This window comes from Mirounga angustirostris, unplaced genomic scaffold (genome assembly GCF_029215605.1).
Source record: "Mirounga angustirostris isolate CCGP_5_RB_7025 unplaced genomic scaffold, mMirAng1.0.hap1 SCAF_6, whole genome shotgun sequence".
Lineage (NCBI taxonomy): Eukaryota > Metazoa > Chordata > Mammalia > Carnivora > Phocidae > Mirounga > Mirounga angustirostris.
This window is the reverse complement of record NW_026991714.1, coordinates 37,621,150-37,647,398: the sequence shown is the minus strand read 5'-3', so window position 1 is coordinate 37,647,398 and position 26,249 is coordinate 37,621,150. Positions and strand designations below refer to the sequence as shown.

At 49.6% G+C, this 26,249-nt stretch overlaps 2 protein-coding genes and 1 long non-coding RNA gene across 12 annotated transcripts in view; 2 read left to right on the top strand and 1 right to left on the bottom strand.

Annotated features, from left to right (window-relative positions):
• Positions 1-11,158, top strand: part of LOC123846109 (uncharacterized) — a 119,209-nt gene extending 108,051 nt beyond the window's left edge. For 4 of the 5 annotated variants that reach the window (XR_006791191.3, XR_008506273.2, XR_006791192.3 and 1 more), the window contains one exon: positions 5,797-6,081. This is a non-coding gene — a long non-coding RNA (uncharacterized LOC123846109). Of the gene's footprint in view, positions 1-5,796; positions 6,082-6,273; positions 6,490-10,504 lie in introns of those variants that run through there. The other variant, XR_006791189.3, reaches the window with a different exon arrangement.
• NENF (neudesin neurotrophic factor) lies at positions 1,264-11,332 on the bottom strand. Its single transcript, XM_045877184.3, has 4 exons — positions 11,156-11,332; positions 3,456-3,516; positions 2,605-2,708; positions 1,264-1,714 (listed from the first exon to the last, which is right to left on the bottom strand). Exons 1-4 carry the CDS (start codon positions 11,330-11,332, stop codon positions 1,538-1,540), a joined length of 519 nt encoding a protein of 172 aa, XP_045733140.1. The 3' UTR covers positions 1,264-1,537.
• A 6,112-nt stretch (positions 11,333-17,444) lies between these two features.
• Positions 17,445-26,249, top strand: part of PACC1 (proton activated chloride channel 1) — a 39,416-nt gene continuing 30,611 nt past the window's right edge. For 2 of the 6 annotated variants that reach the window (XR_010412275.1, XM_064594142.1), the window contains exons 1-3: positions 17,455-17,636; positions 20,987-21,274; positions 21,510-21,606. Coding sequence is in view for 4 of the 6 variants with exons in the window: in XM_064594142.1 (XP_064450212.1) it covers positions 21,026-21,274; positions 21,510-21,606 (346 nt within the window). In the remaining 2 variants the exon portion in view is untranslated. Of the gene's footprint in view, positions 17,637-20,983; positions 21,318-21,509; positions 21,607-26,249 lie in introns of all 6 variants that reach the window. The other 4 variants (XM_064594144.1, XM_064594143.1, XM_045877182.3 and 1 more) reach the window with 4 other exon arrangements.

The following is a 26,249-nucleotide window of genomic DNA, read 5'->3' as shown; positions in this document are numbered from 1 at the left end:
CTCTCAGGTATTTCTCCAAGGACTTGTAACCATCTGTATGCTCTCACACATCATTCGTTTGGGGGCCACATGTCCCAGTACAGACTACCTTGGCCACATGAAGGACTTTCTGAATTCCAGGCCAAAGGGTCCTGTCTGATAAGTTCCAGGCCCTTTACTCTTGGGTGGGTGGCCACCAAGCTCCCAGCTTCTGAGTGGGACCCAGGAGTGCACCAGGAGAATCTCGAGTCTGGACACACGAAAGAATAAGGTAGAGGTCAAACCTGGTCCTCAGCAAGGCTCTGGCTGGGTTCTCCCTGAGGTGAAGGGTGAGGCAGAAGGTAGTATTTCTCAAAGTATATCTGAGCCCATCCATATCACAGTCTCCTCAGGGGGGTGGGGTGCCCACTAAAAATGCAATTCCCAGGCCATGTTCTAGAAATACAGAACCATGAGCCCTGGGGGTGGGACCCAGAATCAGCATTTTGAATAGTCACCTTAGGAGATTCTTCTGCTTGATGTAAAAATTCTCTCTTGGGAGTAGTTGCTATTTATTTTATGTCAAAGAAATTCATCTCTACTATAAAATTTCCAGGATGGGTTTAACGCAGGGTTTCTCAACCTCCGCACATGTGACTTTTGGGGCCAGATAATTCTTTGTCCGGGGAGGGAGGGCTGTCCTGTGCATTGTAGGATGCTTAACACTAGACACCAGTAGAATCCTACAGCTGTGACAACCAAAAATATAAAAATGCCTTCGCACATGGCCAGTGTCCCTTAGAGGGAACTGAATCCCCCCTCAAAGGGGATGAAATCCTTACGAAATCCGACCTGAGTCCAGTGTGCTGCATGGGCTTTACCGTGCTTGGGATGACCTCCAGGCCGGGCCCTGGCCACACGGCCCCTGGCACCACTTCCCAGCCGCTGATGGGGCTGAAGCCGAGTCACGCAGTCACTCTCCTGGTGGCAACACCAAGTCAGCCCCTCTGACACCCCTTTCCGCATCCCCTGCCGCTCCTGCGCACCTTCCCCATTCCTGCCGTCTTAGGGATGGCCCCTCGTGGATGGGGACACTGAAGGCAGGACTGTGAAGGGGCAGCCCACGCACAAGGCTGCCCGTCCCGTCGAGCAGAGGGGGCTTCAGGGAGAGGGCATGTGGGGAAGAACTCTTCCCTTGTGAAAATACGAAGGTCATTTTTGTGCTCATTCTAAGGTAAACGTGGTCACAGGAAATCTGGCAAGTACAGGAAAATAGAAATCTAAGAGGAAGTCAGTCACTTGTAGTTCTACTGCCCAGAGAGTGAACAGTGACCCGGAGGGGGCTGCCCGCTCCGCCATCCTTACCAGCCTGGCTGGTGTGCGGGCGGGATGCCACGGCGACGGAACACTCGACCAAGGACAATAACAGGCATTCAGGGTTCCGGGTTCAACGTCTGCTTTATTTGGGCCCGGGTGCCCAGAGGCTCGGGCAGCCTATTTTGCAGGAGATTTGGCAGCTGAGGGTCTCCCTGCCACCCCCCCCAATCAGGAACACCACCCCCGCCCCCGGGATGGAACATCAAAACTCGTCTTTTGTGTCAAAATGGGGCTGGTCTTCAGGCTTGAAGTCCAGGTTGGGGCTGCCGTCCTCATTGAGAATCCTCCGGGCTGTGTAGCCCACGATGGGATACTTGGCTTTGTAGACTTTGGTGAAGACGTTGTCCAGGGATTTCAGCTCCTCGGCCGTGAGGCCCGTCTTGGGGAGAAAAGCCCAAGCAACATGGGGGATGGGGGGGGTGGGATGAGTGAGTCATGCCTCACACTGAACTCTCTCCACCCCGCCCTCCTCCCCCCACACCCCTAATGCTGGCAAAAAAGTATCTCAACTAACCAACTGACTTTTCAAAAGCCAACCCCGTGTGTCTGCGTGTAGGGGGATGGTGGGGGGAGCCATTTGCTCTTTGATTGATGTAGAAATTCAAGACTCCAGCGAACACCTGGCCTGGGGCAGGGTGGGGTACTCTATGCAGTCTGCACCCACCTCCCTTTCATGGCTCTCTACCCCCCCTCCACTATAGATTCATACACCTTCCTCTTCCTTGACTCCTAAATGTTTCTGTAATGTTGTGGTTTATGAGTTTGACTCATCTGAGCGCAACTGGGGTGACTGCCAGCCCCCCATCAGGATTACTGAGGCCCTCAAATGGCTTTTGCCAATGCTGTTTTCTCTTTCACAGAAATATGAACATGGGGATACTCTGCTTCTCAACCCTGTTCACGCCTGAAGTGGCCTGGGGAGTGTGTGTCCGAGACCAACAGCAAACCTATGAGGCTGGGGGTGGCGGGTGCAGACTGCAAGGGGGATGGGGCTGCCAAGGCAGGTTGGAGCCAAATTGTGAAGATCATTGAGTTTGATCACCAAGTTCACGAGAGCTTGGACTTGACTCTACGGAAACTGGGGAGTTATGGAAGGTTTTTGAGTAGGAGTGGCAGAGTAAGATCTCTATTTCAAGAAAACAGCTGGTCACACTGAGTGGACTGGAACATTAACAGGCTAATTAGGAAGCTTTGCTATTGCATAGGGGTAAGAAAGGCCATGGCCAATGGGGGGGTGGGACATTTTGACAAAGGCTCAATCTGGCTCACAGTGTCATGGGTGAGGTCTGCGGGATCGAGGGACATCTTGGCCACCCCTCTGGTGGAGTCCTTCCCAGTTAAGGCATTGTAGGGGGCTCCTCGTCCATAAAACTCTACAACAACAACAAAAAGAAGACGTGAGTGTGTATGTGCATGCGAAGCAGTGAGGAGACTGTACGTGGCAGGGGAGGGGGCTTCTGAGACCCAATCCAATGCTGAAGAAGTCTCCAGGCCCAAGGAGAGCAGAAGCAGTGAAGACATGAAGCCCAATAAGCCACCCCCTGCCATCAGTCTGGGTTCCACTAATTCAGAATATGGAATAAGTCACACATCCTGGACTGAGAGGTGATTTTTTAAAAATATGGAATGAAAACAATCTCTTAAAAATATTTAAAATGCAAATAGGAAGAACGTTCAGTCTTCTTAAATGTTGGTGGAAGCCAAGTCTACTCTGTTCAACATCTTTTGTTTGGTGTCAGATACACAATGAACCATAACTACCTCCATGATATCATCTGTAATTACCACTAGAGAAACCATGAAGTGGCATTAAAATGTTCTATCATGTTCTATGATCCCAACGCCTTGCAAAGCAACACTTTTCCTCTCACTGCTTCAACCATGATAAATCATCAAGTTGGAATTTGGTGCCATAGGCAGCAGGGAGCCATGGAAGGTTTTTGAGCAGGAGCATGACATAATTAGAAAAACACTGTGGAAGTACAACACTGACAAAGATTGTTAACTCAATCTGAAGGAAAAGGACCTGGCCAGCGTCCCCTCCCTTCTTCACACATCCAGTGCCCACTCAGGCTGCCGAGCTCCCCAGAAGTAAGGATTCATAAAGCCGAGCCACTTACCCTTTCCAGAAGTGACATCAAACACCACACCTTTCACTGCCATGTAGATGGGCTGATCCTCCTAGAAAGCAGGAGAGAAGCTGTTGGGGAGAGCCCAAGATCTCCGCTCCTCCAGCCCAAGTTAGTGACATCTCTTCCCACCACGGGCTGTGCAGACAGCAGCGGGTGAAGGTACAAAGCAGCCTTCCCTCGTCCCTATCAGGAGCTTGCCCCTACCTGCCCAATGTCATGTCCACTCACAAACTTTGGAAAGCTGACAAAGTATCATGACAAGCCCATGGCAATACTTTTCTGTGGGAAAAAAAAAAAATCCCAGGGACTGAAGCAAATCTGCATAGATAAAAATTCAATGGTGAATTATTTAAATCAACCCAGATTTCCTTTCATCTTGGTAAATGTACCTACATGGAAGCAATCAATATAAATGATCAATTTTATATTTTGCTTCTTACAGGTAATATTATTTCGTATAAACATTCCCATGTATTGAAATAACCAAAGTGGTTGTCACTTACACGGCTATATTTTACATTAGTGATACTGTGTACCTGTTGGTTTAGCTCTTCTTCTATTTTGGATATTTAGGTTCTTTCCAATTCCTTAAACTGTAAGTGGCAGGATTATGAATATCTTTTTATAAGCTACTTTATAATTTGGTGAGTTATCTCCTTGAGGCATGGAATATATGGAATTCCTGGACCAAAGTGCATGAACAACGTAATCACTTTTATTAAAAATTTAACCAGTTCTTCAAAAAACCATTTACAGCGCTAGAAATATACAAGCAATGCTGTTTCCCCAAAGTACTAACAGTGAGTCAGTCTCATAGTGTATTTTTGGCTATATTCGTAGGGATAAAATATTACCTTCAAATTCCTACTCCCCCCGCCCCCCAAAGAGAACAACACAAAAGTAGATGGCATGGATTTTCTCACTTCCATCAAGGTGGACTCGGGCTGGGGCGACTGGCACAGTTCCAGTTCTGGGACATGCAAGCCCAGGCCTCCTTTGTCTCAGCCCCGCTGGGGGTACGGGGACACCAACAGTCAGCTCCTAGGCTGGGGTGAAGGGGGGCGTTGAGCTGGGTGCACAGGGATCTCTGGATCTCCAAGAGCACACTGCTTGGTCTTCGCTAGGCATGGGCCTTAAGGTTCTTGCCCTCGTGGGGCTTAAGGTCAAGTTTTCAGGACTAAGTTTCACAGAGAGAGGGGCTGGGGCTCAGAGAAGGTAAGCGACCTGGCCGAGGAAATGGATCTCAGTGTCACATAACTTCACAGGCCTCAGTTTCTCTAACCATTACAGATGGCTAACACCCACTGACCTTCCAGGCACGCTGAAGGGCACAGCGTCCGTGAGCACACAGGGGGCCCAGCACAGGAGCTCAGTGAACAGTTGGTTATTACATTCTCTATCAGCTCCGGACAGATAGTCCTCAGAACTTCTGCTGACTTGGTGGACATTTGCTCCACTTCAACTAAGAGTTATTTTATTTTAATTTTTTTTTAAAGATTTTATTTTTAAGTAATCTCTACACCCATGTGCGGCTTGAACTCACCCCCGAGATCAAGAGTTGTGTGTTCTACCTACTGAGTCAGCCAGGTGCCCCAATATGGGTTATTTTAAAAGGCATGGTTTAATCAGCCAGCAGCCTGCGTTTGTTTTTTTTTTTTAATGGCCTTTCTTTCACTGTGATTATTTATTTCTTGACTTCAATTGCTTATCAAGTGGGGTTATATATTATTTCAGCTTAAACAATATATTAACAGTTATAATTTCACCCATGGCATTTGGTCATATTTTCCATTCTGTTGCTTTTCCTTTGATATGTTATTCCTTTCTTGTGTCTAGAAACAGGACCTTCACCTACATAAAATACAACCACATGCATTTTATCACTAACACCCTCAATTTCTTCAACAGTTAAATATTTATCTCCCCGTGAAACTATACATTGAAGGTGTCAGGGCAAAGAGGAAGTCCCAGCAAAGGGGTAGCAAGGAAGGGTGCTATGGGCGTTCCACAGAGAGGAATGGTCTTATCGGTTAAATGTCAAGTGTGCTGGCGGTGAGGCTGGGGGCTTGTTCCTGGCCTGTGGAGCTGGGTGTCCAAGGACAGCAGAGCAGTGGCCATGGTTTCCAGGCCCCAGAGGTGTGGCAATTGAGCAGACAGAGGGTGAGTGGAAGTCTTGGGAGCAGAAATGCAGACTCTGAAATAGAAATGTCCATGGAGACACGATAAAAACACACATGCTCATCACCAGCTTCACACCGTTCTCCCGCAGCCTCTCATCCACCTGGAAGGATGTTTCATTGTTGTTGTTTTTTTTTTATCTGCACAACAGGTCTGAAGTAACAGCAGGAGGTCTGCCTTTTTCCAGGAGCCCCAAGGAGGAGTCACCATGGTGGGCTGTTCCAAGCACAAGTGCTCAAGTCAAACAGACGTGGGTTGGACCCACCGCTTATAAGCTGTGTTGCCTTGGGCAAATTACTTAACCTCTCTGTGCCTGTTTTCTCCTCTGTAATAAGAAGGTAATAAAAGTATCCACTTTACCAGGCTGTTGTGAGGATTAACCAAGGCAAGAGATATGAAGCACTTAGCAGTTTGGGGAAATAAATGTTAGTTACCTGGATCCTTCCCTAGATTTTGAAAGTTATAAGATCAAAGAGGAATCAGATAACCAAGTGGAAGAAGACTGGAGATCTTCCCAAAGGAAAGATAGAAAAAAATGTAATTCCCAAGTGACAGATAAGGATTCTAGAGGAATTTTAAGTTAAAACTGAAAGGGCCTTGAAGATTATCCAACACCTTCATTTTACAGATGCCGCTCTCCAGGCCGGGGGATTAGGAGACTTGCCCAGAGTCCCAGCGGGAATTAGAGCAGTCTCTGGAGCCTGGAGCCTTCTAACCCAAGCTCATTCCACTCCCTGGCCTGCCCCACCAGGGGGCACACAGCACGAGGACAGCGCAGTTGCCTGGGACCAGGAGAGGGCGAGGGTGGCCTGGGAAATTCATCCACAAGACTCAGGACCGCCAGGTGAGACACAGGGGGTGGGTCAAAGGCACCCAGATAGACGGGAACCATGGGAACCATCTGCATAAATGAGACCTGGCCTTTCTCCTCGGGGTCCGGGCTTGCCTCACCGTCTGGCCATCCTCCCAGCCTATTGTCAAGCGGGGCCAGGACAGTGCCACGAGAATGACCGCAGAAGGGAAGACAAGGCAGCAGGGTGGTGGAAGGAGGGCCTCTTCCACAGCCGGGAGGGAGAGGCCTGGAGCCTGGGTGCAGGCAGGAAGGCAGGCCCCTGGCCTTCAACCTCAGACCTTGCACCAGGGGCCAGGGACAGAGCCAAAGGTCCTCACTGGCAAAGAGGGAAACTGCTACGATGTTTTCTTCTGCAGAAATAACGGGGCCCTCGGAGGGTCTAAGGCCAGGTTAGTTTCTGATTGCAGTTGGCATCGGTAACCTATTAATGCATCATGGATTAATTTAGTGATTTCCTAAACAATTTTTTTTTTTAAAGATTTTATTTATTTATCTGAGAGAGAGAATGGGAGACAGAGAGCATGAGAGGGGAAGGGTCAGAGGGAGAAGCAGACTCCCCGCCGAGCAGGGAGCCCGATGTGGGACTCGATCCCGGGACTCCAGGATCATGACCTGAGCCGAAGGCAGTTGCTCAACCAACTGAGCCACCCAGGCGCCCACTAACCAATTTTTTTAATGAAGCAGGAAAAGTTTAAAATAGAACAGAAAATAGAAAATACCAGAGTGTATCACACATAGTAAGAATAAGCACTGTTTCATAGAACTTTCACTGTGTGTGTGTGTACTGGGGGAAGATGCAGAATGTATTCCTTGACATAGCCAGACATCTACAGTCGCTCGGCTGCATGATTAGAGAGGGTGGTTTCACCTCTTTATTCACCAATCTCTACCCCACTGCCTTCACTGTCTGTATACTCTTTCTGTCCAGAATGATCTTTCTGGAGGAAGTACAGTCTTACTCTTCACTATCATTAAGTTTTAGAAAAGCAGAAAACAAATGTCACCCTGTCCACCTCCCCACCTTAGCACAGATTTCCAAGGAGAGCTGGTGCTGAGTGCAGACAAATTCCATCCCCGAAGAGTAACTGTGAAGCCTAGGGGGCCGTGGCAAGCTCAGGGTCCAGAGTCACGCTAAATAAACTCCAGAAGCCAAACTACATTTCCGGGCATGCTTGCACTCTGATATCTTCTTCTTGGAACCGGTAAATCCCTGGAGCAGGCCACTGCCTGAAGCGATGGAGAGGGGGGCTCTGGGTAGTTCATTTTCCTTGTACAAGCCTCAGGGAGCAGCGCCTGGTTCACCTCTATAACTCCCTAGCTGTGTAACCTTGGGCAAGTTACTTAACCTCCCCATGCCTCCTTCCTCCTCTGAAAAACTTCGGTAATAGCACCCACCTCATGGGGCTATGGTCGCCGTTAAATGAGTTGGTGCTTTAAAGTGGTTAGGACAGAGTTAGCGCTACATAAAAGTTTAATACATACATCTGGTCCCAGGCCCAGAAATCAGGTGGGTGTGGGGGCAGGCAGGGTGACCCTCTCTGCCCTTGGGATCCTCCAATGCAATTAAGGCAGAAAACATATTTTCTGAGGATGGCAAAAATCGTGTTGCACTAGGAGGGTGGAGGATGACATCCCTTCTGAACCAAAGAGAATCCTCAATTTCACCTCATCTTCCCTATGGAGGTCCGAGGCAGCACCCCATAATCAATTATATGAATATTTTCACAGTAAAGCATGATCATGAATATTCACACTAAGTACAACACATAAAGATTATAAATAGACTCATGTCAGTTCTGGCAAGGCTCTGTTACCAAAAGGGTTCAGGGCAGGTTGGGTTTTGCTATTAAATGACTTATTTAAAAAACAAAACCAAAAACAAAAACCTTCTGAGGCACCTGGCTGGCTCATTTGGTAGAGCATGCAACTCTTGATCTTGTGTTTGTAAATTCAAGCTCCACGTTGGGCGTAGAGATTACTTAAAAATAAAATCTTAAAAAAAAACCAACAAAACCCTTCTGGTTTCAGAGCTTGATTTTTGAATTGCCTGAGAGGATTATGGACCTGTTATACGGCCTCTTGCTTATAACTTTAATAATAAGCTAACAAAAATAGCAGCTAAGATTTATTAAGGCTTACTATGCTAAGATTACTGCAGGCCTATCCTACACACTTTGTTTATCACCATCTCATTTAGTCCTCACACAACCCCTATATAGAGTAGGAACTCTTGTGATGGCCATTAGGATGGTCAGTTTTACATGCCAACTTTGATCAACTACAGTATCTGGGTGTTGCTATGAAGATATTCTGTAGATGCGATTAACATCTACAATCAGTTGACTTTATATAAAGGAGATTATCCTGAATAATCTGGGTGGGCCTAACTGCATCAGTTGAAAGGCCTTAAGAACAGAATTGAGGTTTCCCTGTAGAAGAAGAAATTCAACTGGTGGGCTGGGGCATCAGCTACTGCCCAGGGGTTTTTCGCCTGCTCTGTGGACTTCAGGCTTGCCTGACCAGTGCCCATGATCACATAAACCAATTCCTTGCCATAAACCAAATATGTTATCTCCTATTGTTTCTGTTTCGGGTGGACCCCTGACTGATAAAAGCATCTTACAGACGGAAAAAAAAATGAGACTCCAAAGAACTCCCTGCCCAAAGAACAGGGAGCGGTAGCCAGGCATGATCCAAAGGTATAAAGCTCTAACGAGGGTACCGTATAATGTCTTATACAAACAGTGACACTTCTGAGAGTGAAGGGGGTGCTATTAGTAATTCTTCCCAGACAACAGGCATAAACCAGAACCATCTAGGGTGGGTCGGAGCACAGCACGGCTCTACTCAGCGGCATTCAACGGCCCCTCTCCTACCTCTCTTCCTCTCTCTGCCTATAGACCCCAAAACATTTCTCCCCTTAACCTGTTCCCACCTCAAGCTTCCCTCTTTGCTTCCCTTAGTTAAGTATCAATAATGTCAGCATAAAAAAACAAGGGTCTCTCCTCCATCCTCATCCTGCAGCCCCTGGAACTGTTGCTGCAAGTACCCTCGACCTTGCACTCTCTCTTCTCTTGGGTTCTGTGCTGGGGGTCTGCAAGTTTGCCCCCATGTTTGAAGATTCACTTTAAGGACTCACAGAACTCAGCATACAGTTGTACTCAGAGCTCAGATTTATGACAGCCATACAGAAGGATTCACAGTCCGATGGTAAGAGAGGAGGACATGGGCAGAGTCTAGAGGAATCCATGGGCGGATTTCCTCGTGCTCTGTCTCTCCCAAGAGGGGTCACACACAGCTCTCTTCCACCAGCGAGCAACACATGCAGCAAAACGTGTGCGATGTTTCTGCCCAGAACATTAGAGTCTCTACCCATTAGAGACTCAGAGCCCAAGGTTTTTACTGGCAGCTAGCCATGTAGGCCCTCTCTGCCTAGCAGTGTTCAACATAAACACACTGTATAAAGAGCTCAGATTGAGCCACCCTCATCCGTCAGGGAAGTGTGGAACACCCTGGAATTCCAGACATCAGCCAACAGCCACTCTTGCCAGCAGGCCTTTCTAAGGGAGTAGGCTTGTTATGTTAACTCTTTTCTGCACCGATTCCTGGATCCTGTATCATCTGCTTCCCTGCGGCCCTGAAAGATGTGTCCCTTAACATCTAGTCACATCCTTGTCTTCCCTCCTTCTGTGTTCTCTTCCACTCAGGCTTCTAACCAACGTCTCTTTACAGTGATATTCAAACTAGCCATCACTGCCTAAGGGCCAAGTTTCTGACCCCCGCCCCCCCTTTCAAACCCAGTCTAGCTAAGGCTAGCTAACTAAGGGTTAGGGATCCCAGGCTGGAGGATTTTAACAAGAGGACACTGGTCCCTTCCTCGTTCTGCCCCTAGCTGGTGGCATGCCTCAGTTTCCCCCGTGTGTAAAAGCAGGACGTCGGTTCCCATCAACGCTGACACGCTATGGTACGGTGATTTCCCCATCAAACTGTCCCCCTCTCTTCCCAGATCGGCCCCGTTATGGCCCTTCTGCCGTGACGTGCAGCGTCTTATTCCCACTCTCCGCAGACATCACACTGGACCCCAGCAGCCCAAATGGACGGGGGAATGTGAGGAGTTTCCTGGACACCTCCAGACTACTGACTGATGTGGGTGTGTTGGGGGTGGGTGGGTGTCTTTGTCTCTAACCTCCGGTCTCCCCCTCGGCCCTCTCCCCCAGCTCCTGCTCAGCCAAGAGCCCAGGCACTAAAAGTGGGTTTGAGGAGTCGGGGCAGGAAAACAAAGTGCAGGGAAGCCGGGATCATCCCTGGGCCTGCCCCACAGGTTTTACTTCCTTCTCTCCCTCCCTCGCCACTCACCCCAAAGAGTAGGCAGAAGTGTCTGCCCCCAGCTGATTCTAACACTAAACCTCCCAAAGTTTCGAGGTTCGTGGACGGATCACCAGCCGAAACGCGCGCGTCTCAAAGGGGCAGTTCGCCGGAAGGCAGGGGGCAGCGCGGGACGGGGCGGGCGGGCTCGGTGCCGAGGCTGAGCGGGGCGCCCCGACTCGGGAGGACTCCCCGGATTCCTGCGCGGCCTTCGGCCCGGAGAGAGGAAGCCCGCAGGCCTGGCGCCCAGCTCGGAGCCCGCGCCTCCCCCCGAGGCCTCCCGTCCGCTCACCTCCTCCCCGCCGTAGCGGGCCAGCTCCTCCTCCGTGAAGAGCCGCACCGGGGGCCCCCGCTCGGCGGGGCGCGGCGCCTGCCCGGCCCAGGCTGCGGGCGGCCCCGGGGCCAGCGCCAGGAGCAGGGCCAGCGCTGCCAGCCGCCGCAACCGCCGCCGCGACGCGGGGCCCGCCATGGTGCGCGCGCCGAGCAGGGCCGGGCGGCCGGGGCGGCGGGGGGCCCGCGCGCTCCTGCCCCGCGGCCCCGAAGCCCCGCCCCCGCGCGCGCGCCCGCCGCCCGCCCCGCCCCCCCCCGCGCGCGCCCGCCCCCCGCCCCGCCCCCCGCGCCCTCGGGACCGCGCCGCTGGAGCGCCTGACTCCGCGGCCTGGGACTGGAGGTTGTGCAGAGAGCGACCTATGTGACAGCAGTTCTGGAGTAGGTACGTGGGGGACACAGCCCCACACTCCAGCACCTAGGAAGATATATTTATAAACCAGGACCCCAGCTTTATTCCTTCCCTCTTACTTTTGGGGCGCCTGGTTGGCTCAGTCGTGGAGCATGCGACTCTTGATGGGGGCGGGGGGGAGTGTAAGTTCGAGCCCCACATTGGGTGTAGAGGTTACTTAAAAATAAAAATCTTTTTAAAAGTTCCCTTTTACTTCTGGCGGATTTCTTTTCCTTCCCAGTTGTGTCCCCAAGGGGATTTTTGCAAAGGGTAAGGCATGGCGCAGATCGGCACTGAAATAATAAAGGCTAACATTTGTGCAAAGACTCCTTCAATAATTTATTCAGCAAGTACTTATAAGGGCCTCCGTGTATCAGGTCACTGGGCACACATTGCTGAACAAGGGATCAGCGCCCCCATGGAGTTTATGTTCCATGAGCTTACATTCTATGGGCGGAATAGACAAAGCTACATACCGTTGTGTGTTAGATGGCGATGAATACCGGGGAGAAAAATAAAGCAGGGCAAAGGGATAGAGAGCATTGGGGGGCTGCAATTTTAAATAGGCTGACCAGGGGCTCCTGGGTGGCTCAGTCAGTTGAGAGTCGGGCTCTGAGTCAGTTCAGGTCATGATCTCATGGGTCGTGGGAGAGCCCTAGTCGGGGCTTGGTGGGCAGTCTGCTTGAGACTCTCTCCCTCTGCCCTTCCCTCTGCTTGTGCTCTCTCTTTCTCTCTCCCTAAAATAAATCTTACAAAATAAAAAAGCAAACAAACAACAGGGTGACCAGGGAAGGTCCCACTGAGAAGGTGGTATTTGTATAATAGGGAGTGAGGGAGGTAGCTAGGAGGGGAGGACATTCTCTGCCAAGGGAAAGATGGGTGCATACATGTTGAGGAAGGACAGTGTCCTGCTTGCTGGAGAACAGGGGAGGGAAGAGGTGTGGGAGATGAAGTCTGGGAGGTCAGGGTTAAAGGGAATGGAGGTGGGGGACAGGTCTCGTGGGGCCTCACAGCTCATTTTTAAAGGATTTTGGCTTTTATGCTTACTGAATGGAAGAGAGGAATGAGTTAAAATGTTAGTGGAATGACTCTGTGGTGTTGAGGACAGACTAAAGCAGGGGGAGCCACTGCAGTAATCCAGTAATCCAGGTGAGAGGTGATGGTGGCTTGCCCTGGAGTGCTAGCAAGGGAGGTGGTGAGCAGCGGGTGGGTCTCAGATGTGTTTCGAAGGTGTGGCTGGCAGGATTTGCTGACAAATGAGAGGAGACATGAGGTCAGGGAGATAGAACACAGTCAAGGATGACCCAGAGGGTTTTGGCCTTGGTAACCATAAGGATGGAGCTGCCACTTACTGAGATAAGGAGAGATGGTGAGAAGAGCAGGTTTGCGGGGAGAAGCTCAAGATCAGGCTTGGTCGGTTTGAGAACACCTGGATATCAAAGTAGTATCAAATTGACAGTTGGCTCTATGAGTCTGGATTTGAAGGAAGAGTTCCAGGCAAGTGATATAAATCATGGAATCCTTGGCATGTAAGTTGTATTTAAAGCCACAGAATGGGGGCACCTGGGTGGCTTAGTTGGTTAAGCGTCTGCCTTCAGCTCAGGTCATGATCCCAGCATCTTGGGATTGAGCCCTGCATTGGGCTCCCTGCTCCTCGGGGAGCCTGCTTCTCCTCCCTCTGGTCCTCCATCCCCACTCGTGTGCTCTCTCTCTCTCTCTCAAATAAATAAATAAAACAAAATAAAAAAGTTAAAAAAAAATAAAGCCACAGAACGGATGAGATCGTCAAGGACATGCAGGTGGATAGGAAGGTGGAGGGACCAAGGACTGAGTTCTTGGGCCCTGCCAACATTTTGTGGGTGGGAGTACTGGCAAAGGAAACCAAAGAAGAGTTTACTGTGTGCCAAGCCCTGGCTCAGCACTTTCACAAGTATTAACTCATTTAATCCTTGCTTTCACTCTATGAAGTAAGAACTAGTATTGTTGCCCATTTTTACAGACAATGAAACTGAAGTACAGAGACTTTAAATACCTTGGTCACAGGTGGGTGGTAGAGCTAAGATTGAAGCGCAGGCCACCTCCCAGCATCTTCCCTTAACCATCAGGCTACACCTGCCCTCAGTGACTGCACCAAATTTTCATACATTTCATCCATGCAACAGAATGAGCTTCTAGTACCCAGCGACCTGAACAGGATCCATCACAAACCCTCTGAATCTCAGTTTCTGTATTACTAACACACCAGCCTGCCTCCTTGATGGAATTGTGCTGAAACTAGAAATGATCATGGATGTGAGAGTCTGTATAAGCTTCAGCGTGCAGAAACTATGTTACACTGGGTCACAGGATCTCCAGGTTAGAAGAGGCCCTTCTAAGCCCTTGAATAGAATATCATCCCTTTCCTGATGCATCATGTTCCTTAATAACATCCCTGACATACAGTGTGCTACTTCTCTGCTTGAGCCCTTTCTCTCTCTACAGTTCTATTTGTTAGTAACTTCTTTGAGCCTAAAGGTACTTCCTATAATTTCTACTGATCAGATCTAGCTTCCTCTCCCTGAGACACTGAGTACAAATCTATGATGTAATAGCAAGCTCATATGCCCTTGGATTTTTCTAGGCATTCCTCTGATTGCTCTTCCCTACTTGAACTCAGATTCATTTTCCCAAATGAATCAGTTACCTTCAAGGAGAATACAAATTATTCGAAGAGAAACAAAATGACTTGTAATAAGACAGTTGGTTGCACAGGGGATGAAGGAGGCTGAGAAGAATCCCCGAGGTAACCAGAAGATTAGAAACGGCAGGAGAGTAACACCATCCTACCCTTAGAAGGGAGGAGGAGGTGGTATTAGAGTCTGGGGGCCTGGGTCACCTAGCTGAAGCTGGAGCCACAAAAAGCCCTTGCATCAGGGGCTGGAACCATGGAAGGGACACTGCCGGGAACAGGGAGCAAGGAAAAAAAAAAACAAAACCCTGGCTTCTCCCTTGCCCTGACCCCCTCCAATCTCCCAGCAGTGCTTCCTCTTGACTAAATTCAGTGGAAACCCAGCCACAGGCCAGTCTGTGCCCTATGTGAAAGGTTTTTTTCACCTGTAAGCTGCAGGTGAATGGTTAACGCCAGCTTGGCGGGCAGCTGCATCATTATACTCTCTGCTGTTGCCATAACAAGGCATTCTCCCTGCATGTCTACCTTTACATCGGCTTCCATCATTGTGTAAGGACGTGAGTCATAATAGATGAAGGGATCATCTTACTTAGAATAACCTCATTTTATCTAATACATCTGCAACAATCTATTTCCAAATGAGGTCACATTCGGAGGTACCAAGGGTTAGGACTTCAACACACCTTTTTGAAAGACATAATTCAACCCATAACAAGAATCTTTGGGATCTAGATGGTAAGTCAAACCAAGAGCCTAGAGAGGAGCCCATTTCACTAGCCCCCATTGAGTGAGTTGAAGGGAGATCAGAGACCTGGCTTGGGAATGCCATCTTGGAGAACTGAGGGGATGAGGAGAAACCAGCAAAGGAGGCTGAGAAGGAGCTTTGAGTGAGAGGGGAGGCAAAGGGGAGGCATGTGGGGTCCTGGAAGCCAGAGGAGGAAAGGAGACAGGGAGGAGAGGATCAGCTGAGGCCAAGCCAGCGACAGATCAAGAAAGAGGATAGATAACAAAACAAGTGAATAAACAAAAAGCAGAATCAGACCTATAAGTACAGAGAACAAACTGACGGTTGCCAGAGAGGATGGACAAAATGGGGGAAGGGGAGTGGGAGATGCAGTTATGGAATGAATGAGCCACCGGAAGAAAAGGCACAGCATAGGGAATATAATCGATGATCTTGAAATTGCATTGTGTGGTGACAGATGGTAGCTACACTTGTTAGCACAGCACAACCTATAAACTCATTGAATCACTGTTATACAGCTAAAAATAATGTAACGTTGTGTTACAACTATACTAAAAACAAAACAAAACAAAACTCATCCAAAAAAGAGGAGGATGGGGAAATGGACATCTGATTTGACAACTCTGAGGTCATTTGCGACCTTGACAAGCATGTTTCAGTGGAGTGGAGAGGATGAAAGCCTGATTCGTGTGTGCTCATGACAGAATGGGAGGAGAGGACTTGGGAACAGCTGGTACGGAAATTTCTATTTATGTGCTCATGGCTTCTCCATTCTAGCATGGAAGAGCCAGAAGGGCAAGGACCTGGGAGTATCCCATTTGTTTCTGTATCCCAGTGCCCAGTGCTGTATTTGTTAAAACCATGTTAAGTATTGTACTAGGATCTCCTTCAAATGTGGGACTCTGTAATTTTCCAGTTTGGTCAAAGCAACAAAGAGTAGAGAGGATCGATAGGGCTGGACTAGATTTTTCTGTTTCTTTCCAGCTCTAAAATTCTATGATTGTGTGACCTGTTCTATCAACCAGCTTTGCATTAATACAGCTAGGAATCTAATGAGTTGTTTGTTGTCATTTGTATTTGCAAGCAACTGTTAGATGGCTGGAATAAGTGTTCCATTCATACATTGAACATTGTTGAGTACATACAATATGTTAGGTACTATATATATGGTCCCATTAAAGATGCAAGACCAGGGAACCCAGGATGGGGGAGGGTGGTCAGAAGAGGCCAGGGAGGCCTCCCTCTACTAATACTCTGGAGATCCAGGGGGCTTTGATGTGGTTGGTGCTACTGTGGTTGCTGCTGAAGAGGGAAGAGCCCCGAGGGGCCTGCTTGCAGGGGCTTGCAGAGCTGCAGCTGCCCAGGACACAGAGCAGCATTCACCAAAGCATAAGCGACCTCTATTTGCCTCACCACTAATCAGCCGGGGGTGGCCACACAGAAGAGCCGTTCGCGCAGTGGGAGGATGGGAAGATGCGGTCCTCAGATCCACCCTGCTACAAGGCAAACACCATGTTCTCTACCACATTCAGGACAGGAGGCTTCTTCTGAGGGGGAACAGAGCTTTTGGTTTTTGCTGCATGATCTGTTTAGGTTCTCAGTAAGGCCCTGTGAGCAGGGCAGGGTTTAAGCATGGAGAGGAGGGCTCAGAGTATTACAAGACCTGCGGGAGGAGCACCTGGGTGGCTCAGTCGGTTAAGCGTCTGCCTTCAGCCCAGGTCATGATCCTGGGGTTCTAGGAAGGAGCTCGGCATTGTACTCCCTGTCCAAGGGGAGCCTGCTTCTCCCTCTGCCCCTCCTCCCTGCTTGTGCTCCCTCTCTCAAATAAATAAAAGCTTAAAAAAAAAAAAAAAGACCTGCGGGAGAGGGGCAAGCCAGGACAAGAACCTAGAGGTCCTGACTCCAACTGTCTGCCGTAGGAATAATGGAAAGTACTCGGATTCTGTAGTCTCTTCCTGTATTAAATAATCTTCATTTCAAAACAAAACAAAACGAAAAAACACTTCATCACTGCCCTGCCCAAATCCTTTCTGAAACAAGGTATCTCAGTTTCCTTATCTGTAAAACAGGGAGCAAAACGTCCAGCTCACGGGTTCCTTGCAGGATCAAGGGCATAATATGAATGAAAGTGCTTTGTAATATACAAAGTGCTCTGCAGATATTTATTAATGGTTATAACCCACCAGACTGCCTCTTGCAGTCATAGATCAGGCTCTCCCACTCATCTGACCTGACCTCTTTATTCCACTTTCGACTCATTTTCTCCGTCCCTCCTCCTCTAACAAAAGAGGAAGTGGGAGATGAAGAGAGCACGTGAGTCCAACGCTTGGCTTAAACGTGGCCTTGGGTAGCGCGCAGGCTTTGCTCCTCCAGAGTTGCTGAGAGGTGCCTCTCGCCCCGAACTACATTTCCCAGCAACCTTCCGCGGCTCCAGCGGGAGCGAGGCGCATGCGCCGAGTGCCGCCCCGCCTGGTCTCGGGGCCGCACCTCCGAACCGGTTTTGCCTCGCGGAGCCGGCAGCTTCAGGTGCTGCGGCCGCAGTCCTCGACTCGTCGCTTCTACCGGGCCGTAGCGGTCTCAGGTGTACCTTAGCTCGAGTCAGTGCCATGATCCGGCAGGAGCTCTCCACATCCTACCAGGAGGTACAAGGCAGTGGGGGGCGGAAGCAAAGTTTCCCGTGGGGCGCAGGAGCGGGGTCCCTGGGTCTGGGCGGGTGGGGTGCGGAGGGCGTCCCGGCGGGTCGAGTGCGCTTTCCGCGGAGTGCGGCGGGGGAGGGATCCCCGCGTGCAGAGGAGCGGCGGAGCAGGAAGGAAACGGGACGCCGAGCCTCCTCCGGATGCCGCCAGCGCGGGATGGAGCCGGGCCCCGGAGGAGCCGCGACCCGTAACCGGCAGGTGAATGATTAAAGCGGCCTCGGACCCAGGCAGCAGCGTGCCGGCCGGCCTTGACCTCGGCTGTTCTTTGCAACAAGTGGAGGCACGGGCGCCCTCCTCCCAGCTGGAACGGATGTACGGGAGGCATTAGCCCCTCCGAGCCCCAGGCCTCTTCGCCCCTTGCAGGTGTAAATGACAGGGATAATTATGTCTTGTTTGGGGGCCCGCCTGACTTTGCAAAGGTGCTTTCGCCACCCAGGTGCTTCTCGCTGGGCTCGGTTTTTCTGAAGAGTCTCACCTCCTTCCACTACTTTAAATATCACTTTCCAGCTCTTTGTCTTTTTCCTGTTTGTCCTGAGCTACAGGCTGCGGTTCCAGCTTTCTCTCAGACCTCCTGACTCCCCGGAACTAGTGAACTGCTCTCCTTCTCCTCTCAGGTCCTACACCTTGATCACCTACAGGTGATCATCCTCCCCTGTGCCCCGCACGCACGGTGGTCCCCTCACTTGCAAGTTCAGTCAGTTCCACATCTTCAGTCCTCAGGTTTGTGTCCCTGAATGAATTTTAACCAGTCCCTGTGTCTGCTCTGGCCAACTGAGATGCTGTGTTACCACCTCTCCCTTTGGTGTCTCTCATGCTGTGCAGATTCCTTTTGAGGCCCTGCCTTGATCCCACAACATCCCTTTTTACAAACACCCGATGCTGCCTTTGATCTACCCAGAACAGTCCAAACTTCTTAGCAGCTTTCAAAGCTCTCTGCACAGGTCAGAGCCATATCTTCAATTATCTCTCACCCACCTATATTCTAACCATGCTGGAAACTCATTGTTTACAAATGTGCGCCTGCTTTCCTGTCCCTTTTCCGCTTTCTCACACCGTTTCTTTTTCTTTAACTCTCTCTCAAACTCCATTGGTTAAAATTACACCATCCCCCTCATCATTCAAGGAGGGATCTTAAGTCCTATGTGCTCCATTGAGACTAACTTCCCAGATCAGTCTAGCATTCTACCTGTCCTCATATGTACTTCCTGCTGTCTTGAGCAATACTGACCAGACTATTGATGTACATTCCTCCCTTTGTAAATGATACTGTGTGGATAAAGCTGATGGCTTAGCCCTACAGTGGAAGGGGGGAAGCCGAGTTGAAAGTAGATGAGATGTGCCTAGAGCTTGCTATTTTTAGTATAGGACCTGGTCTGGAATCTGACTTTGGGACAAATTTCTATATTTCTCCTACCATCTCCTTTATCCAAAAGGAGCCAGATGAATTTTAACCAGTGCTGTGGATTCTGTGGCCCCTAGATTCTATACCCTAGAGGAATTCCCTCTGAAAGTTTTCAGGTTTATAGGGAGTAGGGCATAGTGGATAAATACTATTTTGAAGTCAGAAAGCCCATGTTCCTATCCTGGCTCTGCTTCTGGCTATTTGTCAAGTCACTTAAATTTTCTGAGCCTCGGGTTTCTTCGTTTGCAAAGGAGGGTAATGATAGGCCTTATCTCATATGCCAATGAGTTGGTATATGGAAAATTCTTAGCTCCATGCTAGGCAGGGAGTGACCCCTCAGTGAATGATGGCTCTTGTTAATAGGGTGCAGGCAGCTCCTGCTTCTAGGGAGCTTTGGGGTCCTGGTTTGTAGGATCGCGTCGCTCACCGCCCAAACATAACCCGCAGTATCGCCTTTCCCAGCAGGGCTCCTAAAATGCTTATTAAAATATAGGCAGTTATCCTGCTTGCAGGGGCAAGGTCAAAGGTGGAGTCACTTTCTATTTGGGGGCACCCCTAGATGGAAGACACTGCAAGGACCCTTCCTCTTACCTTCTTCAGTGGCTCATTTTGAAGTCCCTGTCTCTTGCTTTGTTCAGAAGAAGGAGGCCTCCCAGAGAGTGGCCTGCATCTATCTTGCCTGGATCATTCTGAGAGTAGACCTAGCTCTGAGTTAAGTTTCTTTGCTGAAGGGAGATTTTGGCTTTGGGGATGGGGCAGGCAAGGAGTGGGCTCATTATGGCTGCCAGTAGTCAGGAAGGGAACTGGGTTAGGCCGAATTGGGGTAAGGCTTGGATCAGAGAACTCTGGGCCTTCTCAGAACTAACATCCTTCTTTCTCTTTGGCCAGTGAGAACTCTTGGGACCTCTTGCTCTCGTATCTCATGGTGTCTTCTCCAGCCTCCCAGCCCTCTCCCATGTGTTGGTTTTCTTGTGAGCTTGGAGGACTTTAAACTGGAGGTTTTACCTGATTCTAAGGGGCAGAAGTGGAGGCACAGAAAGGAAGATGGAGGCGCTTGGCTAGCTTAGTTGGTAGATCATGTGACTCTCGATATTGGGATTGTAAGTTCAAGCTCCATGTTGGATGTAGAGGTTACTTAAAACTAAAAAAAGAGAGAGATGGAAGACAGTAGTTACATGAGAGTTTTATTTTAACCCAAGTCTCTTGGAGATTAATTTTTAGTGAAAATGTTTTGAGACCTTAAGTGTTGACACTGTGAACCTAAGAAAATACTTAAGAAAGCTATCCCCTTTCCCTCCCTCCTAATTCAGTGATAGGTCCTCTAAATTCTGGTCTTGATCTCTCTTGCCCTCTTCCTTCTCAATGCTATGAGAATTGTTGGTTATCATTGTATCCTTTTTGCCCCCTACTCTTCTCAGTGGCATTTCCCCCATTTGCCAGGTGAGAACGCAATGAGGGGAGGCTGAAGTTGCCTGCCACCAGGCTGTTAATTAGCATCTGTCTCTGGGATGGACCGCCCTCCCCATTTTGTTCTGCTGTTTGCAGCCTGAGTCGGTGGACATGAGCCAGAGTCCTGGAGAACTCTGACACCAACTTCACTGTTTCCTCCTGTCTCTCAGCAGACTCTTAGCTGTGTTTCCTCCTCCTCTGGGAAGCTGTTAAGATCATAGGCTTTGGAACTAGACCAACTTGGATTTGACTTCTGGCTCTATGGCCATGGAAAGCGTTGTGGTTGAATTGTATCCCTCCAAAAAGATGTGTGAGGAGTGGTAACCCCTAGTCCCTCAGAAAGTGTCCTTATTTGGAAATAGGGTCATTGCAGATGTAATTAGTTAAGATGAGGTCATCCTGGAGAAGGGTGGGCCCTGATCCAATATGGTGTTCTTATAAGAAGATGACCACGTGGAGACACAGAGACTCCGTGTGAAGGTGGATGTGGAGATTGGAGATGAGATGCATCTACAGGCCAAGGAACACCGAGGCTTGCCCACCATTACCAGAAGCTAGGAGAGCGCCATGGAGAAGATTCTTTCTCACAGCCCTCAGAAGGAACCAGCCCTGCCATCACCTTGATTTCAGATTTCAAGTTTCCGGGACTGCAAGGGGATCAACTTGTGTTATTTTGAGGCACCCTGTCTGTGATGCGTTGTTACAGCAGCCCTGGGAAACCAGCAGACAGGAAGTTACGTGACTTTTCCGAGCTTCAGTGTCCTCATCTGTATAGAGTTGGTATAACACACCCTGCATCACGTGACGTGTGTGTGTGTGTGAGTGTGTGTGTGTGAGTGTGTGTGTGTGAGTGAGTGAGTGAGTGTGAGTGAGACACCATTGAGAGGCAGTTTCTGCTTTCTCATTCTAGTCCTAACTAGCAGGGCTGATGTAGCTGAGCAGTTCGCCCTCTTTGTCTCCCCCTTCAGCTGAGTGAGGAGTTGGATCAGGTGGTTGAGAACTCAGAGCGGGCGGACGAGCAGGAAAAGGAGACAGACAGAGTCCAAGGTCCAGGAGTCTTACCAGGTAAGTGGGTTCAGTGCTCGGTCACTCTCGTAACTGGAGGCCCGGGCCCGGGGGCCTTGCCGTCCGGGTACCTGCGGAAGAGGGGGAGCCCCCCTGCCCTGCGCCCTGGTGTCCGGTCTCCAGTATTGCCCTCGTTTCAAAGCTATACATATTTAACCAGCCTGGGGACGGAGCACGTGTCCAGGCCAGGATCTGCTTTTTTCTGTGCTCTGGTTTGAGCCACTTTCTGAGGCCAGGCTATTGTATACAATGGATCTCTGCTCTTCTGTTTGTTTTTCCCTAGGAGGCAGTTGAGCCTCTTAATATCGGAGTCACTCACTTCCCAGGGCCCTCTAGGAGAATATCTAATAGGCCTCACCTCCTGGACATCAGGCCTCCCCAGGATCGTCATGCAGCCAGGCAAGCAGGGTCCCATCAGTCGGGCGGCATCCTAGGAAATCTTACGGTCTTCCTCAGAGCAGATAACACTCTGCTCCCTTATGTGATGTCATTTGTAACACTTGACTTCCCAGACCACTTGCTCCTTCGAGCCGCCTTCACAGTCTCCTTCCAGCTCTTGGGTGTTAAATGTTTGTCAGAGGCCCGCTTGTCTCTCTGGTGGGCGGTCTCACCCAGGCCAACCTCCCTGCTTCCGTCAGTGCTTGCTCACACGTGGCACCACGTTCACACTCCTAGCCTAGAGGTTACCTATAAGCTCCAGACTTACATATCCTGTATATCCAAATGCCCGCTGATAGCTCTGCTTGGGTGTCCCAAAGGTACCCTAAACCCAAAGCTGACCTCATGATCTCCGCCTCCCAGTGTGGCCCTCTTCCAGTCTTTCCTGTTTTGGGGAGTGGAACCCACCACCCATCCAGTTGAACCAGAGAGTCATTTTCTTCCCCTTCCTTCCCTTCTTCCCCTTTTCCTCTGCTGTTCAGCCTCGCTGGCCTTCTTTCATTTAGGCCTCACTCCCTTCCCCCATCTGGCCTTTTTGTTGTTGTTTTCCTCTGCCTGGAATTGTCTTCCCTCTGTCATCCAGTTAATGCTAATCAGCTCTCAACTCACTCACTGTTTTCTACAAAACCTCTCTGACCTCCTGCACACCTCTCCGTTGTAGTCATCCCTGATGGAGCGGCGTATTTGTTTGCCTGGCATTTGATGAACATTGGTTCTGCTAGCCATGTAAGCTCCATAAGGGTAGACACTGGTCCGTTTTGCTCACCATCTTCTTGGCCCTGGCCATGCAAGAAAGATGTGTTGAATAAATGAATGAGTGAATGGGGCCTCAGCCTGACTCCCAATTTCTTAGGTGGATTGAGGGAGGTGGGATTCTCCTCCTCTTGATCCTTGCATTTATAGGGGAGGGGAATGAGATAGGATCTTCTGGGATTGTGCCTAATCTTCAGAGAAGACTCTGTAGAAGGAAGGAGGCTGGAAGAGGAGCTGTTTACTGACTGCTTCCTCGGGGCCAAGCTCTGTCCTCCCCATTGCCCCATTTATTTTCACAGCTTTCACTTCCTGGGAGGTGGTCATCCTGATTTTGATGGATGAGGACCTGAGGCCCAGGGGAGTTAACGGAAGTATGGAAAGATCACATGGCTGATAAACAGACCGGATCAAGCTCTCTCTGACCTCAAACTCTTTCTATTACACCAGTGCCTTTTAAGAAGTATTTTAAGCATTCTTTTATTAAAGCCTCTTGCGTAAAAGGTGGTAGCACCCTGCACCCACTGTGACTCTCAGCACTGCTTCTGAGGCCCTAAAGCCCCAGGGAGAGAACAGTACCTTCGTATTTGTTTGCATTAGCTCTGTATATTAGTTTCTATTGTTTCTGTAACAAATTACCACAAACTTAGTGGCTTAAAACAACACAGATTTATTATCTTACAGCTCTGGAGGGCAGAAGTCCAAAATGGGTCTCACTGGGCTAAAATTAAGGTTTCAGCAGGACGGAATTCCTTTCTGGAAGCTCTGAGGGAAAGTCCATTTTGGTGCCTTTTCGAGCTTCTAGGGGCTGCTTACAGTTCTTGGCTCATGGCCCTTTTTCCATCTTCAAAACCACCCGTGGCCAGTTGAGTCTTTCTCATATCTTACCGTTCTGACACTGACTTCTGCTGCCTCCTCCATGTTTAAAGAGGCCTGTGATTGCACTGGGCTCACCTAGATAATCGAGGAAAATCTCCTTGTTAAGGTCAGGTGAGTGGCAGCTTTAACCCCACTGCTGCCTCAATTTCTCTTCACCATGTGACTTGACCTATTGATAGTTCCAAGAATGGGGAGTTGGACGTCTTTGGCGGGTCGTTATTCTGCCTGTTGCACACCTTGCACTCTGCCCTCTTGCCCCCAGTCAGAAGAGGATGGATGGATATGGCCGGACGAAGAGGAGAGAGGCCAGACTTGGAAAGATGAAGCATTCTTTTGTGTGTCCTCTTGTAGATAAGTGCCAGGCAAACTAGGAAGTGGCCGTGATGACCTTTGGCCTTAGTTTCTCTTTTGCCTCAGATTCTTGGGGCCTTAAAGCGTGAGGGCAGTCCGAGCAGGAAGTCAGACCTCAGGCAGAGCAAATTTTGGGTAGTTCCGTGGCCTGGCAAGAGCCTCCCCTGCTTTCGGGGAACCCTTCTGGGTGCATCTCCTTTGTAGACCATAGAAGATCCAGACTCCGAAGTCTCAGTAGTGAGTTGGCCCGAACTTGATGACCTGATAGACAACTCTCAGAGCTCATTTCCTGCCTTCGAGTCCTCTAACAATAGTACAAATGGTAATGATGACAGAGGCCGCCATTTATTTATTGGGTGCTTTCACGTTCTAGGCCTGCATAGGGCTTTGCATATATACTTACACATGTCATCATGGCCACTCCATGAGGGATATGGTCAGTCCAGAGGCCCAGAGAGGTTAAGTAATGTGCTCAGAGCTTATGAGTGGCAGGGCTGGGATTTGAACCCAGGGCTGCCACCTGGGGTGTCCTGACTCTGGCTCAGTTTCTAAATCAGATGCTTTTCTGCTCCCAAGTCCTCCCCTTCTTCCACCAGAGTCCCTTCTGGACTCCTTCACGTGTTACGCCATGTGCTAAAACCACAAAGAGGGCAAATGAGGCAGGGTTTCAGGAGCTCAGGACATGTAAAGAGAGAAGGCAGTTTACCCAGAGAAGAACTTATCCCTCCTTCTATAGAGCCTGCTCTGAACAACCTAATGAGGGCCTTTTCTCCCTGTTAGGTGTTTTCCTAGCCCTCAGTACTTTTTCTTTGTAGAATTTAGCACAGTTGAAAGGGCACACTTATTGAATATAATTCTTTTTTTTTTTCTTAAAGATTTTATTTATTTATTTGACAGAGAGAGAGACACAGAGAAGGGACACAAGCAGGGGGAGTAGGAGAGGGAAAAGCAGGCTTCCCACTGAGCAGGGAGCCTAATACGGGGCTCAATCCCAGGACCCTGGGATCTTGACCTGAGCTGAAGGCAGACGCTTAACCAACTGAGCCACCCAGGCGCTCTGGTTCTTTTTTTTTTTTTAAGATTTACTTATTTATTTTAGAGAGAGAGCACAAGCCAGGGGCAGGGCAGAGGGAGAGGGGGAGAGAGAATCCTCAAGCAGACTCTTTGCTGAGTGCAGAGCCCGATGCAGGGCCTGATCTTACCATACTGAGATCACAAACTGAGCCAAAATCAAAAGTCAGATGCTTAAACAACTGAGCCACCCAGGCGCCCCTTGAATATAATTCTTTAATTAGTCATTACCAACCTCTTGGGCGTACCCCTGAGTTCTGTGAGGCACTCCCAGGACTTTGTCTTTTCCCCCCCCTTCATTGTAACTCTGATGCTTAGCTGAGCACCTGGCCCGCTGTGGGTGCTCATTATTTGTATTTGTACTTTAGGAGGGGGACGTGGGGATTTGGAACAGGAATGTATGTCATCTGAGCAATTGGAATGAATGATTGAGGGTGAAGGAAATGGTAGAGACAGGTGCTTCAGAAATGGACGAAAGGGGGCTGGTTAGTGAAGGGAGATTAACCTGAGGAGGGGGGTTTCCCTACATAGGCCAGTAAACGGTGGCTACTGTCATCATTAGGTGGAAAAGAAGGGACTGGCCAGGGAGGAGGGATGGCAAGCGCAACCATGGAGAGGTCGGGATAAAAACAGGATGCGTTGGGGCGCCTGGGTGGCTCAGTCGTTAAGCGTCTGCCTTCGGCTCAGGTCATGATCCCAGATCCTGGGATCGGGCCCCGCATCGGGCTCTCTGCTCCTTGGGAGCCCGCTTCTCTCTCTCCCACTCCTCTGCTTGTGTTCCTGCTCTCGCTGTCTCTCTCTCTGTTAAATAAATAAATAAAATCTTTAAAAAAACAAACAAACAAAAAACCAGGATGCGTTGGAAACTGGGTAGCACCGTGTGGTTGGAATGGAGGGTTGGTGAGAGAAGTAGAAGCAGATGAGGTGGAAGGACAGATTGGGTCAGATTAGGGAGGGCTTTGAGTGGCAGGGTTTAGCCTTTAGGGAGCCGGGAGTATTTAATGGGATTGGAGCAGAGCAGTAAGCAGGGTAAGTGGTGGTGCTACTGGGCTGGGTCGGAGGCGGCATGGTCGGCTGCTTCGCTGTCGGGGAGCGGGAGAAGGAAGACTGAGAGAAGACTCAGGCTTGAAGTGGGGTGAGTGGGAGAACGTAGA

Bases quoted from the DNA above. Each gene is read 5' to 3' on its own strand.
- NENF (XM_045877184.3), bottom strand. From the start codon at position 11,332: ATGGCGGGCCCCGCGTCGCGGCGGCGGTTGCGGCGGCTGGCAGCGCTG. The intron at 3,517-11,155 runs GTGAGCGGACGG...CCTGCTTTCTAG, and splicing joins CCCGCTACGGCGGGGAGGAG to GAGGATCAGCCCATCTACAT. The intron at 1,715-2,604 runs GTGAGCCAGATT...TTTCTCCCCAAG, and splicing joins CAGACCTCACCCATGACACT to ACGGGCCTCACGGCCGAGGA.